The following is a 12,910-nucleotide window of genomic DNA, read 5'->3' as shown; positions in this document are numbered from 1 at the left end:
TAATATGTTATTATGTATTATAATAATCGTTATTGAGGAGCCATAGAATGGCTCATTTTGCCAGCTCTTCTATCTATAAACGACATAATATCGGCTCAATGATATTCTTGATATTGTTTTTCTATTTATTTAAGCTGACATAATGTTATGAAATTATCTGAGAGCTACACAAAGAACTGAAAGATTGGCCCTTAATAATAAAATGGAGGTAAATAAAGAGTTATTTAAGAGAGAATACTAAAATACAGTTATTATATGATTTTTCATGCAGATTTTTTATATTTGGCAGAATAAACACAGAGTGAGATCAAGCACACGCAAACCCCATGGAAGCACGAAAACATCAGACCACAGAGGGGGGTTCTGCGAAATAGTATTTTATAGTTAGAGAACCATAACTCTTCGGTGGACGCCTCTACATGCTTTTGGGTCCGAAATTGAGTGCGTAATTAACGTACAAAGCTGTAACAGACCGGAGAATTGCTGGTTTCATTGTGAAGAAGATAATGTGCCGAGTATACTTTAAGATTTTACTTATGATATAAAGTTTTATTAACATCTAAGAAGCTATAAATGACTTCTAACGTTTGAGTTTGATAACCAACGAAGTGAAATTCAGAAATTCTTAACCTAAAGATGCCGGGACAATTACGCCTGACATACTTCGCGGTAAACATTGCGGGTCAATGATACATTCGCCCTTAATTTCCCTATTCAGTTTTAAGAGCTGCGTCCTTGAGCGATGAAAATGGGATGGCATCTTTTTATACACCCAACAAAAATTAGGCCAGGCGAGTGAGGGATGGCGGTTTTTTCTATTAAATTAGAGCGGGACTGTGACACACAGTTGCGGCCGCTCGTTCATATGCCGCGCGCACCCTATAAAATACGTGTGCGTCCCGCTTTTGTTCCCGCCACATTTTTACTTGCCACCGCTGTTAATGAAATTAGAGTCCACAGTTAAGACAACGCAATTTGCCGTTGCGAATTTTTAACTCGACTCTTCGGGTTTACGAGTGTATTGCGCCGTTTTGTCGGACGATCCCGATCTCGGGGGATGAATTTCGTTAAGTGCGGGCGGCAATCGCGCGGCTACGCCATATCTTTAGTCTTGCAATTAGTGAAATGTATACAGTAATGTTAAGGGGACGCGGCTTAGCATAAAAATATGCGGTTGAGGACAAGCGGCTGTATTAGCGCTGTAGGACGCATAAGCAAGGACGGCGGTCGCCTGTAAGTAACTACAGCTCCCGGGGCGGCTAGTTTACGTTATTTCGAGCAACATTTTCATAGTCATAGCACTCAACGTTTATGCGATTATACGACATTTACAGAAACGGGACGCGAGCCAAGTTGGTGAGCCTACAAGCCGCCGCTACGCTGTAGCGTATTATCACAAGGGCTCTTTTATTAGGCGGTCCCTCTTTGATACGCGTAATGTGGTGCGCCACTTTATGGTCGATTTGAGATATACCCACATTTTCAATTGTCCTGTGACATTTCGCAGTCATTTTACTTAGATAACGTTTATCACTAAGAGTTTGTAAGGCCCGAAAGATAACGAGACATGTAAAGAGCCCCTTAGGGGCTTCCTTTTTATTTCTTTGACGTTCAAAGTTCCAAATTAAATAGACATTTCATTTTAAGATTACTGGGATGTCTACGTTTATTTCCAGGAGTTATCTATTTAATTTAATAATGGTTAATTTCAATCCGAAATTGGTAAAGGAAAGATATTTTTTTTCTTTTTTTAATGGAGAGCGCATCCTACCAGAATCTAACAGAATGCACGTCCCCATACGCCGTCTGTCGCGTTGCAACAACTGTGAAATTGCACTTTCCAAGCGCCACACTTAGTGGCCCATATTGAATGAAAATAACGGTTAATTACAATCCGAAATAGGGAAAGGAAAGATATTTTTTTCTTTTTTTTTTTAATGGAGAGCGCATCCTACCAGCATCTAACGCAGTGCACGTCCCCAGACGCCGTCTGTCGCGTCGCAACAACTGTGAAATTGCACTTTATAAGCGCCACACTTGATGGCCTAGTTAGCCCGCCGGGGTCGGTTTACAACCTATCCCAGATTTTCAATTTCCTTGCGATTTTCCGTTGTTGCATTTTTAAGTGTTCTCTTTAAACTTATTCGGACAGAAACGTTCGCGTTCGGAGTTAGAGATTCTCATTTGGCTGCAAAAGTTTTGGAATGGAAAAGTTTTTTCAGATATTGCTACTATAACAGTACAAGACTGTAATTGAAAGTGGATTGAAATGAACCCACAAGGGTTATAACATAACATAAAATAGCCCTGGTTAGACTATATGAGCCGTAACTGCTTGTAAAGAACACATTCAGAGACAGTAAGCTCATGCACTCTGGTCAAAAGCTAAACTACTTAATCTGCCTAACTTTTTTATCCATTCAGTGACAACTTTCTCCCTTATAGCAAACATTCCTCGTCTTTACTTCTTTGGTCGAGTTGTTTATGTGCCAAAAGGTTGATTCAAATATTTTTATTACTAGGACAACATGGTAAAGCATATTCATCTTCAGAAGACATCTTCGGAAGGTTCTACATTTTAAAAATCAAAATCAAAATCAAAATTATCTTTATTTGTTTAGACTAATTAAATTNAGGAGTTCTCAACCGTTCTCACTCAAGTAGAATCCATTCTTAATTCTCGGCCCTTGTGTCCGTTGCCTAATTCAGCTAATGATGAAATATTTTGTTTGACGCCAGCCCACTTCTTGATAGGCAGAACACCCATTTCGATACCTGACTATAATTATACAGACGTGCCAATGAGCAGATTGACACACTATCAGCAGTTGCAACAGCTGTACCAAAGCTTTTGGCAGCGTTGGTCGAGGGACTATATTGGACTGCAGAAAAGAATAAAACGTCACTTTTCCGTCAACCGAAGAAAAATATGGTTTCATTTGCTCTCTTCTAATACGAAATATTATGCAGAAATTCATTTGGTGACCCTTAAGAAGACGCATTTTCTCATGATGGAGTCTTATTTGGCCGTGTAGTCCAGCGTCCAGCTCGAAAATCCGAAGATTCTCGGAAAATACCAATCAAGGAGGGCGGAGGACACGCGCGGCGTACCAACGGTTGTTGAATTCACAACTTCTACGAACATTCTGCTAAACCAACGTTTGCTGTATTGGAAAACCAAATAGAAGGAAGGTCATAAAGGTATTCGAGTGGTAGTTGTCTTCAAGTAAGTGGCTGGTGTTATTTTTTACTTGGGTGTGTTATCGTAACCTACTTATTACAATTTTACCTGGTTCATAGTATTGTTTTCAATTAAATCATGGCGTCAGACTCTGACAGCGCTTCCACAGTAATGGAGCATGATTTGTTAAGAGATCTGATAAAGAAAAGGGGGTCTGAAAAGGGCAAATTAACGTTGTTTAAAAAGTACCTAGCCAAATTGGACCCCCAAGCTATTTCAGCTGAACAGATCATAGATCTCGAGCTACGGACTGACAAGGTTAGAACAGTATTTTCAAAATTCGAAAAAATCCAGGACAGAATTGAGACTCTCAGTACAGATATAGATAAAGAGTTAGAGGAGAGGGAGTGTTTTGAGAACTCCTACTACGAGTCAGTGGCTAGGGCAAAGAATTACCTAAACCAAAATAAACCCAATAATGCTTCATCCAATTCAAACCAGGACAGNATACTAAATTATTCAGGATTGCATTGGAATTATGCAAAGAGAATTTTAGAGCATTTGTTAAAAAACAAAAGTTATTGTTTGAGATGTTCTAAAGTAAAAAGCAAAGAACTGCAGAGAAACTCTCAGTAGCTGTGCGGCAGAGTACATGGGGTTTTGTCAGAAGCATGTAGAGAGAGGCTATATATTTGCAAAATTTGTAATGTGAATTGATAGGTTGTTGCAATGAGTTTATGCAAACACTTGGTATTGTTTTGATAAAAGTAAATTTAATTATTATTTTCTAGTTTTGTGTTTGTATAGTCTGTGAGATTGTAAATGTATAGTGTAATAGANGTTTGTATGGACTGTGAGATTGTAAATGTGTAGTGTAATAGATATTTAGATTATTTGCTATTTTGATATAGTGGGGGTGTTGGAAAGTATGTATATCAAAATAGAACAGTATTTTCAAAATTCGAAAAAATCCAGGACAGAATTGAGACTCTCAGTACAGATATAGATAAAGAGTTAGAGGAGAGGGAGTGTTTTGAGAACTCCTACTACGAGTCAGTGGCTAGGGCAAAGAATTACCTAAACCAAAATAAACCCAATAATGCTTCATCCAATTCAAACCAGGACAGTAATGCTTTTCAAATTTTTCCAGATTCAAATGCAATTAAATATCCTGATATTTCCTTGCCAAGCTTTTCAGGCAATATCACGCAATGGATTGAATTCAGAGACACCTTTGATGANCCCTATATTATAGCCGCCCTTGGGGGCGCTGTTTAATTTTTCATACAAAATTTTTCGATGACACTTTGAATACGCAACGAAACGAACTCGAAAGTTTTTCCTACTAGAGGTACTGATACTTTAGTCTAATATCTTAGTTCTTTTTAACTCGTTTACTTTCTACTGAATATTTTACTAAAAAGCTCAAAGTTCTCCAAGGCTCTCCATCTGTGAAAGCGCTATCATCCGCTTTTCCAGCTACGATTCCATCTCTACAATAGCAAAAGCTGTATCTTCGTCCAGGAAAGCTTTCTTAGAATGCAAGTAGAAAAATAATCCTTTTGCGCGTGAGTTCTCAACAATTTAATGTCCCACATTCTCCATCGTTTATAATGACTTTGTATCCCACTTGACAGCTGTCAAGTATGACAACTTAGTCCGTATAATCCGAATTGTCCAAATAGTGGGCATAGCTGGCGAGTGAGTCAGGGTTACGGCTCGGTGAGTAACGTCTTAAGTTCGGCGCACGCCCCATGGCTGCGCACGCGCGCCTTGGGCGCACGAGACTACACGTGTTCTCTGTAGGGCTGTCAAAAAGGTTAAAAAAAATCAAAAAATATTTATTCACATTATAAGTCTAACTTAAATAACAAAAAAAAACCGCTGCTGTGGTCTAGTGGTAAAACCACCTGCTTCAGACGCAGAGGGCTCGAGGTCTCGCTCGCTCCCGGGTTCGATTCCCAGTGGGAGCTGTTTTTTCTGTTCGGTTTGGTTGGTGGTAGAGCTTGTTATAAGTCCTTGTCCGAGTCTTGTTCTGGCTAGCTACCACCATCTTACCTAAGTCTGTCGCCATAACAACAATGTTAACACATTGTTGTGTTCCGGCAGTTAGAGGTAAAATAGCCAGTTCCTCCGTGGTTGAGGATTCCGGGTGAAGCTCGCTTCCACCTTCGCCCTGATCATCACTTACCATCAGGTGAGATACAGGCCAAGAGCTTCCTCGTTGTGGATAAAAAAATGTCCCATCCTAGACTAGGGTAAACTGAAAGTATCGTGATCTAGAATTTGACCAAATACAGATTATTACGTAAGGTAACTCATATACGGGGAAGTTTTCTTTTACAGGTTAATTTCATTACTACTAAATTACTTTTTCTATGAGATCAACATTGAAATTGATTCAAAAAATTATTTGTTTCTTTATATCGAAAGCCAATAAAGCTGTAATTGATTTATATGGTAAGGTTTTTTTTAATGTTACAGTGCAACGTAGGGATAATTCTAGAAAATCTGTAGTACCTACTAGTACCCGTTAAGACTAAATAATAGAAAAGGACTCATTTCAGCACATCTAGCCGATTGATTGTATTTACATCTTTACGTTAAAAGAGTACAGCTACCATACCTACCTACTTACATGTGATTTTATATTGGTTATTATAGCGAGTATTTTTTCTAAGTTAATTTGAATACTTATTACAATTTATGTGTACTATAGTTTTATAATTTGTTTACGCTACATTAACTAAATTACTAATAAAGTAAATTATTATTACTGTTACTGTTCCAGTAGAGACCACAGATTCAGTGGGGGAGTTGCTGGAGGAATCTGTGGTGAATCCAGAACACTCTTTTGTTCAGTTGAGTTCCAGTCTGGCTTATTTTTACACCCACTGGAACTCAACTGAACAAAAGAGTGTTCTGGATTCACCACAGATTCCTCCAGCAACTCCCCCACGGAATCTGTGGTCTCTACTGGAACAGTAACAGTAATAATAATTTACTTTATTAGTAATTTAGTTAATGTAGCGTAAACAAATTATAAAACTATAGTACACATAAATTGTAATAAGTATTCAAATTAACTTAGAAAAAATACTCGCTATAATAACCAATATAAAATCACATGTAAGTAGGTAGGTATGGTAGCTGTACTCTTTTAACGTAAAGATGTAAATACAATCAATCGGCTAGATGTGCTGAAATGAGTCCTTTTCTATTATTTAGTCTTAACGGGTACTAGTAGGTACTACAGATTTTCTAGAATTATCCCTACGTTGCACTGTAACATTAAAAAAAACCTTACCATATAAATCAATTACAGCTTTATTGGCTTTCGATATAAAGAAACAAATAATTTTTTGAATCAATTTCAATGTTGATCTCATAGAAAAAGTAATTTAGTAGTAATGAAATTAACCTGTAAAAGAAAACTTCCCCGTATATGAGTTACCTTACGTAATAATCTGTATTTGGTCAAATTCTAGATCACGATACTTTCAGTTTACCCTAGTCTAGGATGGGACATTTTTTTATCCACAACGAGGAAGCTCTTGGCCTGTATCTCACCTGATGGTAAGTGATGATCAGGGCGAAGGTGGAAGCGAGCTTCACCCGGAATCCTCAACCACGGAGGAACTGGCTATTTTACCTCTAACTGCCGGAACACAACAATGTGTTAACATTGTTGTTATGGCGACAGACTTAGGTAAGATGGTGGTAGCTAGCCAGAACAAGACTCGGACAAGGACTTATAACAAGCTCTACCACCAACCAAACCGAACAGAAAAAACAGCTCCCACTGGGAATCGAACCCGGGAGCGAGCGAGACCTCGAGCCCTCTGCGTCTGAAGCAGGTGGTTTTACCACTAGACCACAGCAGCGGTTTTTTTTTGTTATTTAAGTTAGACTTATAATGTGAATAAATATTTTTTGATTTTTTTTAACCTTTTTGACAGCCCTACAGAGAACACGTGTAGTCTCGTGCGCCCAAGGCGCGCGTGCGCAGCCATGGGGCGTGCGCCGAACTTAAGACGTTACTCACCGAGCCGTAACCCTGACTCACTCGCCAGCTATGCCCACTATTTGGACAATTCGGATTATACGGACTAAGTTGTCATACTTGACAGCTGTCAAGTGGGATACAAAGTCATTATAAACGATGGAGAATGTGGGACATTAAATTGTTGAGAACTCACGCGCAAAAGGATTATTTTTCTACTTGCATTCTAAGAAAGCTTTCCTGGACGAAGATACAGCTTTTGCTATTGTAGAGATGGAATCGTAGCTGGAAAAGCGGATGATAGCGCTTTCACAGATGGAGAGCCTTGGAGAACTTTGAGCTTTTTAGTAAAATATTCAGTAGAAAGTAAACGAGTTAAAAAGAACTAAGATATTAGACTAAAGTATCAGTACCTCTAGTAGGAAAAACTTTCGAGTTCGTTTCGTTGCGTATTCAAAGTGTCATCGAAAAATTTTGTATGAAAAATTAAACAGCGCCCCCAAGGGCGGCTATAATATAGGGGGCGCTGTTTAATTTTTCATACAAAATTTTTCGATGACACTTTGAATACGCAACGAAACGAACTCGAAAGTTTTTCCTACTAGAGGTACAGTTCTCATTTATCTTTCAGTGCCAACTTAAGTGCAATGTGTGTTACAATAATGATAGCACCAGCTTTAGCCTAAATAATAATTTAATCTCATCTTAACCCTCTCATCAATCGGGACCACTATAATGACAAAACACTCGCGTAAAATAANGTTGTGGATAAAAAATGTTCTGTTCAGTTATTGTCTCTAAACGTGTTCTACGTAACGTACACTTAGTGGATTGCAAACATTAGTTAGTCCTAAGAAAGTCAAAAACATGTAACGGAATCTCCGACTTACTACTTTAGTAGAGCGATTACAGAAAATAATGGCCTATTAAGTACATGTTTTTTTGTGTTATTATGAAAGTTTAGAAAACTGCGCAGTTTTTAAAATTATTTTGGACCTATGGAAATTCTTTTTTTTTCTCATACATTTCAGTTGAAAATTTTAGAATGTTCTGCTAAAAGCATATTTTTTATGTTTCTAGCAAAAATTTTGTATCTTGCATCAAAGATAGGAAGGTGATTATTTTTTTCAAATATCTGCAACTAATAGGGAATCTGTCAAAAAAAGAAATCTGAGAAAAGTCAACCCAAAAAAAGATAAAAAAAAATTAAGCCACTAGGTCATGAAATTTGAAAAAATCACAAAATTAACGATAACTTCTAAACTACGAAAAATCGTAGAACATACATGGGGGTGAAATCGATAGGTCTAGTCCTCACCTATCACCTGCCTTCGGCTTGACACCTTACAAGAAACACCCTGTATAAAAGAAAGTCGTGTTAGTTACTTCGCTTATAACTCAAGAACGGCTGAACCGATTTAGCTGAAAATTGTCAGGGTACCTCCCTAGAGCCAGGAGAAGGACATAGGATACTTTTTATCCCGTTCGAAATAAAAAAAGTCTGCTTATTTATTGCCATTAAGGCGGAACAAAGTTCGCCGGGTCAGCTAGTTATTTCTAAAACGCTTCTATGGATCAGCGGCAAAGAACTTTGCGTGTAACTTAGAGATTCTTGATTCGATTGAAAAAAATTTAATTAAATCTTACTTTTGATAGCCAGTCGTTCTTTCTATTATCGGTAGAATCACATTGCAAGGAAGATTGGATTGAATCAATCTAAGACGTTAATATTTTGTTAAAATGGACCAAAAAAGTTTTAACTAAAGCTACTTCAGCTGGAGTTTTAAAGAGCATTTTAAACACAACAGCAAAATAAAAAAAGATAAAAAAAAACATTTAGTTACAAATCTACATACGAAAGTTGCCAGTTTTTTAATAGCAGTAACAATAAGGCGTACAGCATAATAAATAACAATATAAGTACATGGTTAATTTAAGTATCAATGTGCTAAGCTATGGTTTGTGAATTCATGTATTTTTTTTATCCACAACGAGGAAGCTCTTGGCCTGAATCTCACCTGATGGTAAGTGATGATCAGGCCGAAGGTGGAAGCGAGCTTCACCCGGAATCCTCAACCACGGAGGAACTGGCTATCTTACCTCTTACTGCTGGAACACAACAATGCTGTTAACATTATTGTTATGGCGATAGACTTAGGTAAGATGGTGGTAGCTAGCTAGTCAGGCGGACTCGAACGGCGAACAGAAAAAACTGCCCCTACTGGGAATCGAACCCGGGACCTCTGCGTCTGAAGCAAACTGTCTTACCACTAGACCACAGAGGTGGTAAATTTAATGAAATTTTCTGGATAAAGCCAATCGCATGTAACAGCTAGTATTCATTTTCTTTTTCCTGCAGTTGGATAAAAAGCAAAACAGGAGGGATACATTGCTCTAAAGTGGAAACGATTTAAATCACAGACAAACGTCGCTGCATACAATTATAAGGCTGTTTGTATACACGACGCGAGAAGTATGGTGCCACAATGCAGATTACTACTTTATCACTGGAGAAGATTTATATACATTTTACTTATACACATATACATTATAAGTTAATAAGTGACTGAATTTGTTGTGGCGCTTCTTTTCAGCACTTGCCAAATGTTTGTCTCGAAGCGCTGGTTGGGCAAAAAAAAAGAGACATGTATAGGCTCCTTTGACGATTTGTAAGTACTAATTTAATTAGTCAACACAAATAAAGATAATTTTGATTTTGATAAGTCCGTATTGTGGAAGTTTGAACACAGGAGTTCCCAATGCGTTGCTTGCAATTTTTAAGTTTTTTTTTAATTCCGTTGCAGGTAGCCTAGCTGAATATTTGAAGATCCAGCATGGTTAATGTAACCAGTATCGTGGCACACTTAAATTCAAATTCAAATTCAATAATTTATTTGCTAGAATACATAATTACATGCCCGTTTTACAAGGCAGATCTTATAGTTAATATGATTCCCATGTATTCAGCCTGCAAGCAGACGTACAAATATTTTATCAGTCAGATTATTATTTAACATACAATGTCACAAATCAAATTAATGTATTAATATTTCCGTATAATAAATTTACAATGTCAAAAGTTAAATGTAGATGTCACAATAAAATTCATACACTATCTATTTAAGTTAAAATATTCGTCAATGCTATAAAAACCATGGCTCAGTAACCAATTTATCAATTTCTTCTTAAATACATTCCCTTCAAGTACTTTTAGTTCTTCAGGTAAATTGTTATATATTTCTATACACATATTATAAACATTTTTCTTATATATTACTTTGTGGCATTGGGGTTTAAACAATAGGTTTGCGAATTTAGCTCTTTTTTGACGGGTTATCACATCACTGCGTTTTTTGAAATAATATGGATGGGTTTTTACAAATATACACACATCTCTTATATACATGCATGGAAGAGGCAGGACATTACATTTCTTAAATAGTGGCCTGCAACTGTCTAGATACCAAGCCGCATTTATCACCCGTATGCATCTTTTTTGCATTTTAAATGCTCTGTCTACATCTACTGAGTTGCCCCACAACAATAAGCCATAACCTAACACCGATGAGACATAGGCATGATACGCAGCCATAGCTGCATCAAAAGAAATAGTTTGGCGTATCCTTTGGAGGGCAAATACGTATCGACTGAGTTTTTGGCAAACAAGATTAATATGCTCCTTCCAGTTCAGGTGTGAGTCTACAGTTATTCCTAGGAAATTAAACAAGGCTACCTCGCATACCTTCTCATTTTTATATTCAATGTCAAGATGTAGTGGATTAGTATTATAAGAATTGAATTGAATTATTTTAGTTTTATTGATATTTATACGCAATTTGTTATTATCTGTCCATTTTATTATATCTTCTAAGGCTTTTCTTAAAGTTTGTTGTGCAAGACACTTATCCTCCACATTGACCACAAGCGTAGTGTCATCGGCAAATAAAATGCATTTATGTGTCATATGCCTCGGTAAGTCATTAATAAACAATAAGAATAGTAATGCTGAGTTGGGAGCCTTTTATTGAAATGTATATTTATTTATTTAAAGACTTTATTGCACACACAACAATGTTCTGTACAAAAAGGCGAGCTTAATGCCATACGTCATATATGTGTTTTAAGCTTAACGCAATACCACTAACTTACACGCTGCTTTCCAAAAAGTTGTGTTATCTTGATACATATTAAATAATGTAATAGATACCACAAAATAATTTCAATTACACTAACACTGAAATTATCAATGAACAACTAGTGAGTAAACGTTCAGTAAGTCTCTCGCCCGTACCTATTCACAAACATTACTATGAGGTCTCATAGTGCGTGTGGACGCACAGGGTGACACACGAATCAATCACAGAGCTCTATTCAACGCTGTGCGTTATTGCTAAACATCGTTTGTGAATACGGGCGTAAGTTTTTCAAGTGTGAGTTACATACCTAATATTGTCACAACGTAATAAAAAAAAACTCAACTACTTCACTCTGTTTAGTACACACAACGCCATGTATCTGGTAGAGCTAGCAGAAGATGCATAATTGCTAATACTACAGCACGTAATCAGTGTTTTCATCAATGCGTCGCGCCCGGGCGGGCACGGATGCTCAGTCATTAGGTGTTTTGCATTTATGCGGCTGGATTTAACATTTAATTTAACTAAATTACTAACTTAAGTACTAACTTATTAATGTACTAGCGACACACCCCTGCTTCGCACAGGTACAATATATGTACTTAAAAACCTTCCTCTTGAATAACTCTATGTATTAAAAAAACGCATCAAAATCCGTTGCGTAGTTTTAAAGATTTAAGCATACATAGGGACAGACAGACAGGAAAGCGACTTTGTTACAAGCTTTATTTTATAACTAGCGGCCGCCCGCGACTTCGTACGCGTGGATACCGTTTTACCCCCTTCATCTATCTTACGCGGTTTAGATTTTTTCATACAAATGTTTTTTTCCGCTAATTCCCGTTCCCGCGGGATTTTTGCAATATCCTGTTGTAACTAAGCTTTAAGTTTACTAAGGTACCTGCATGCCAAATTTCAAGCGTCTAACTTAAGCGGTTTAGATTTTTCATACAAAAGGATTTTCCCGCTAATTCCCGTTCCCGTGGGAATTCCTAAGTATACTATAACCTGCCCAGGAGTATGAAGAATAATTGTACTAAGTTTCGTTAAAATCCGTCGAGTAGTTTTTGTTTCTATAAGGAACATACAGACAGACAGACAGACAAAAATTTTACTGATTGCATTTTTGGCATCTCACCCCCTGATAGTTATTTTGAAAATATATTTCATGTACAGAATTGACCTCTTGAACGAAATACGTCACCGACACTACGAGAGATTAATTGAATGAAAGGCTTTGTGGTGTAAAATAAAATTATATTGTAAAAATAAAATCAAGTTACATTGCTTTTAGTTCAGAGTAGAAAAGTCAAGAGNGAGGCAGGACATTACATTTCTTAAATAGTGGCCTGCAACTGTCTAGATACCAAGCCGCATTTATCACCCGTATGCATCTTTTTTGCATTTTAAATGCTCTGTCTACATCTACTGAGTTGCCCCACAACAATAAGCCATAACCTAACACCGATGAGACATAGGCATGATACGCAGCCATAGCTGCATCAAAAGAAATAGTTTGGCGTATCCTTTGGAGGGCAAATACGTATCGACTGAGTTTTTGGCATACAAGATTAATATGCTCCTTCCAGT

The 12,910-nt window shown here is 37.2% G+C and overlaps 1 protein-coding gene across 1 annotated transcript; it reads left to right on the top strand.

Annotated features, from left to right (window-relative positions):
• Positions 1-2,903: 2,903 nt before the first annotated feature.
• Positions 2,904-4,414, top strand: LOC114359786 (uncharacterized). The gene is made up of 2 exons (XM_028314290.1): positions 2,904-3,687; positions 4,182-4,414. The coding sequence occupies exons 1-2, from the start codon at positions 3,320-3,322 to the stop codon at positions 4,189-4,191; spliced, it is 378 nt and encodes a 125-aa protein (XP_028170091.1). The 5' UTR covers positions 2,904-3,319; the 3' UTR covers positions 4,192-4,414.
• Positions 4,415-12,910: the final 8,496 nt, after the last annotated feature.

This window comes from Ostrinia furnacalis, unplaced genomic scaffold (genome assembly GCF_004193835.3).
Source record: "Ostrinia furnacalis isolate ACB-3 unplaced genomic scaffold, ASM419383v2 OfSCF4658, whole genome shotgun sequence".
NCBI classification, from domain to species: Eukaryota; Metazoa; Arthropoda; class Insecta; order Lepidoptera; family Crambidae; genus Ostrinia; species Ostrinia furnacalis.
Note: the sequence above shows the minus strand (reverse complement) of the source record. Positions and strands in the feature narration are given on the sequence as shown.

What these genes read in the sequence shown, in the direction of transcription:
- LOC114359786 (XM_028314290.1), top strand. Translation starts at nt 3,320, where the DNA reads ATGGCGTCAGACTCTGACAGCGCTTCCACAGTAATGGAGCATGATTTG.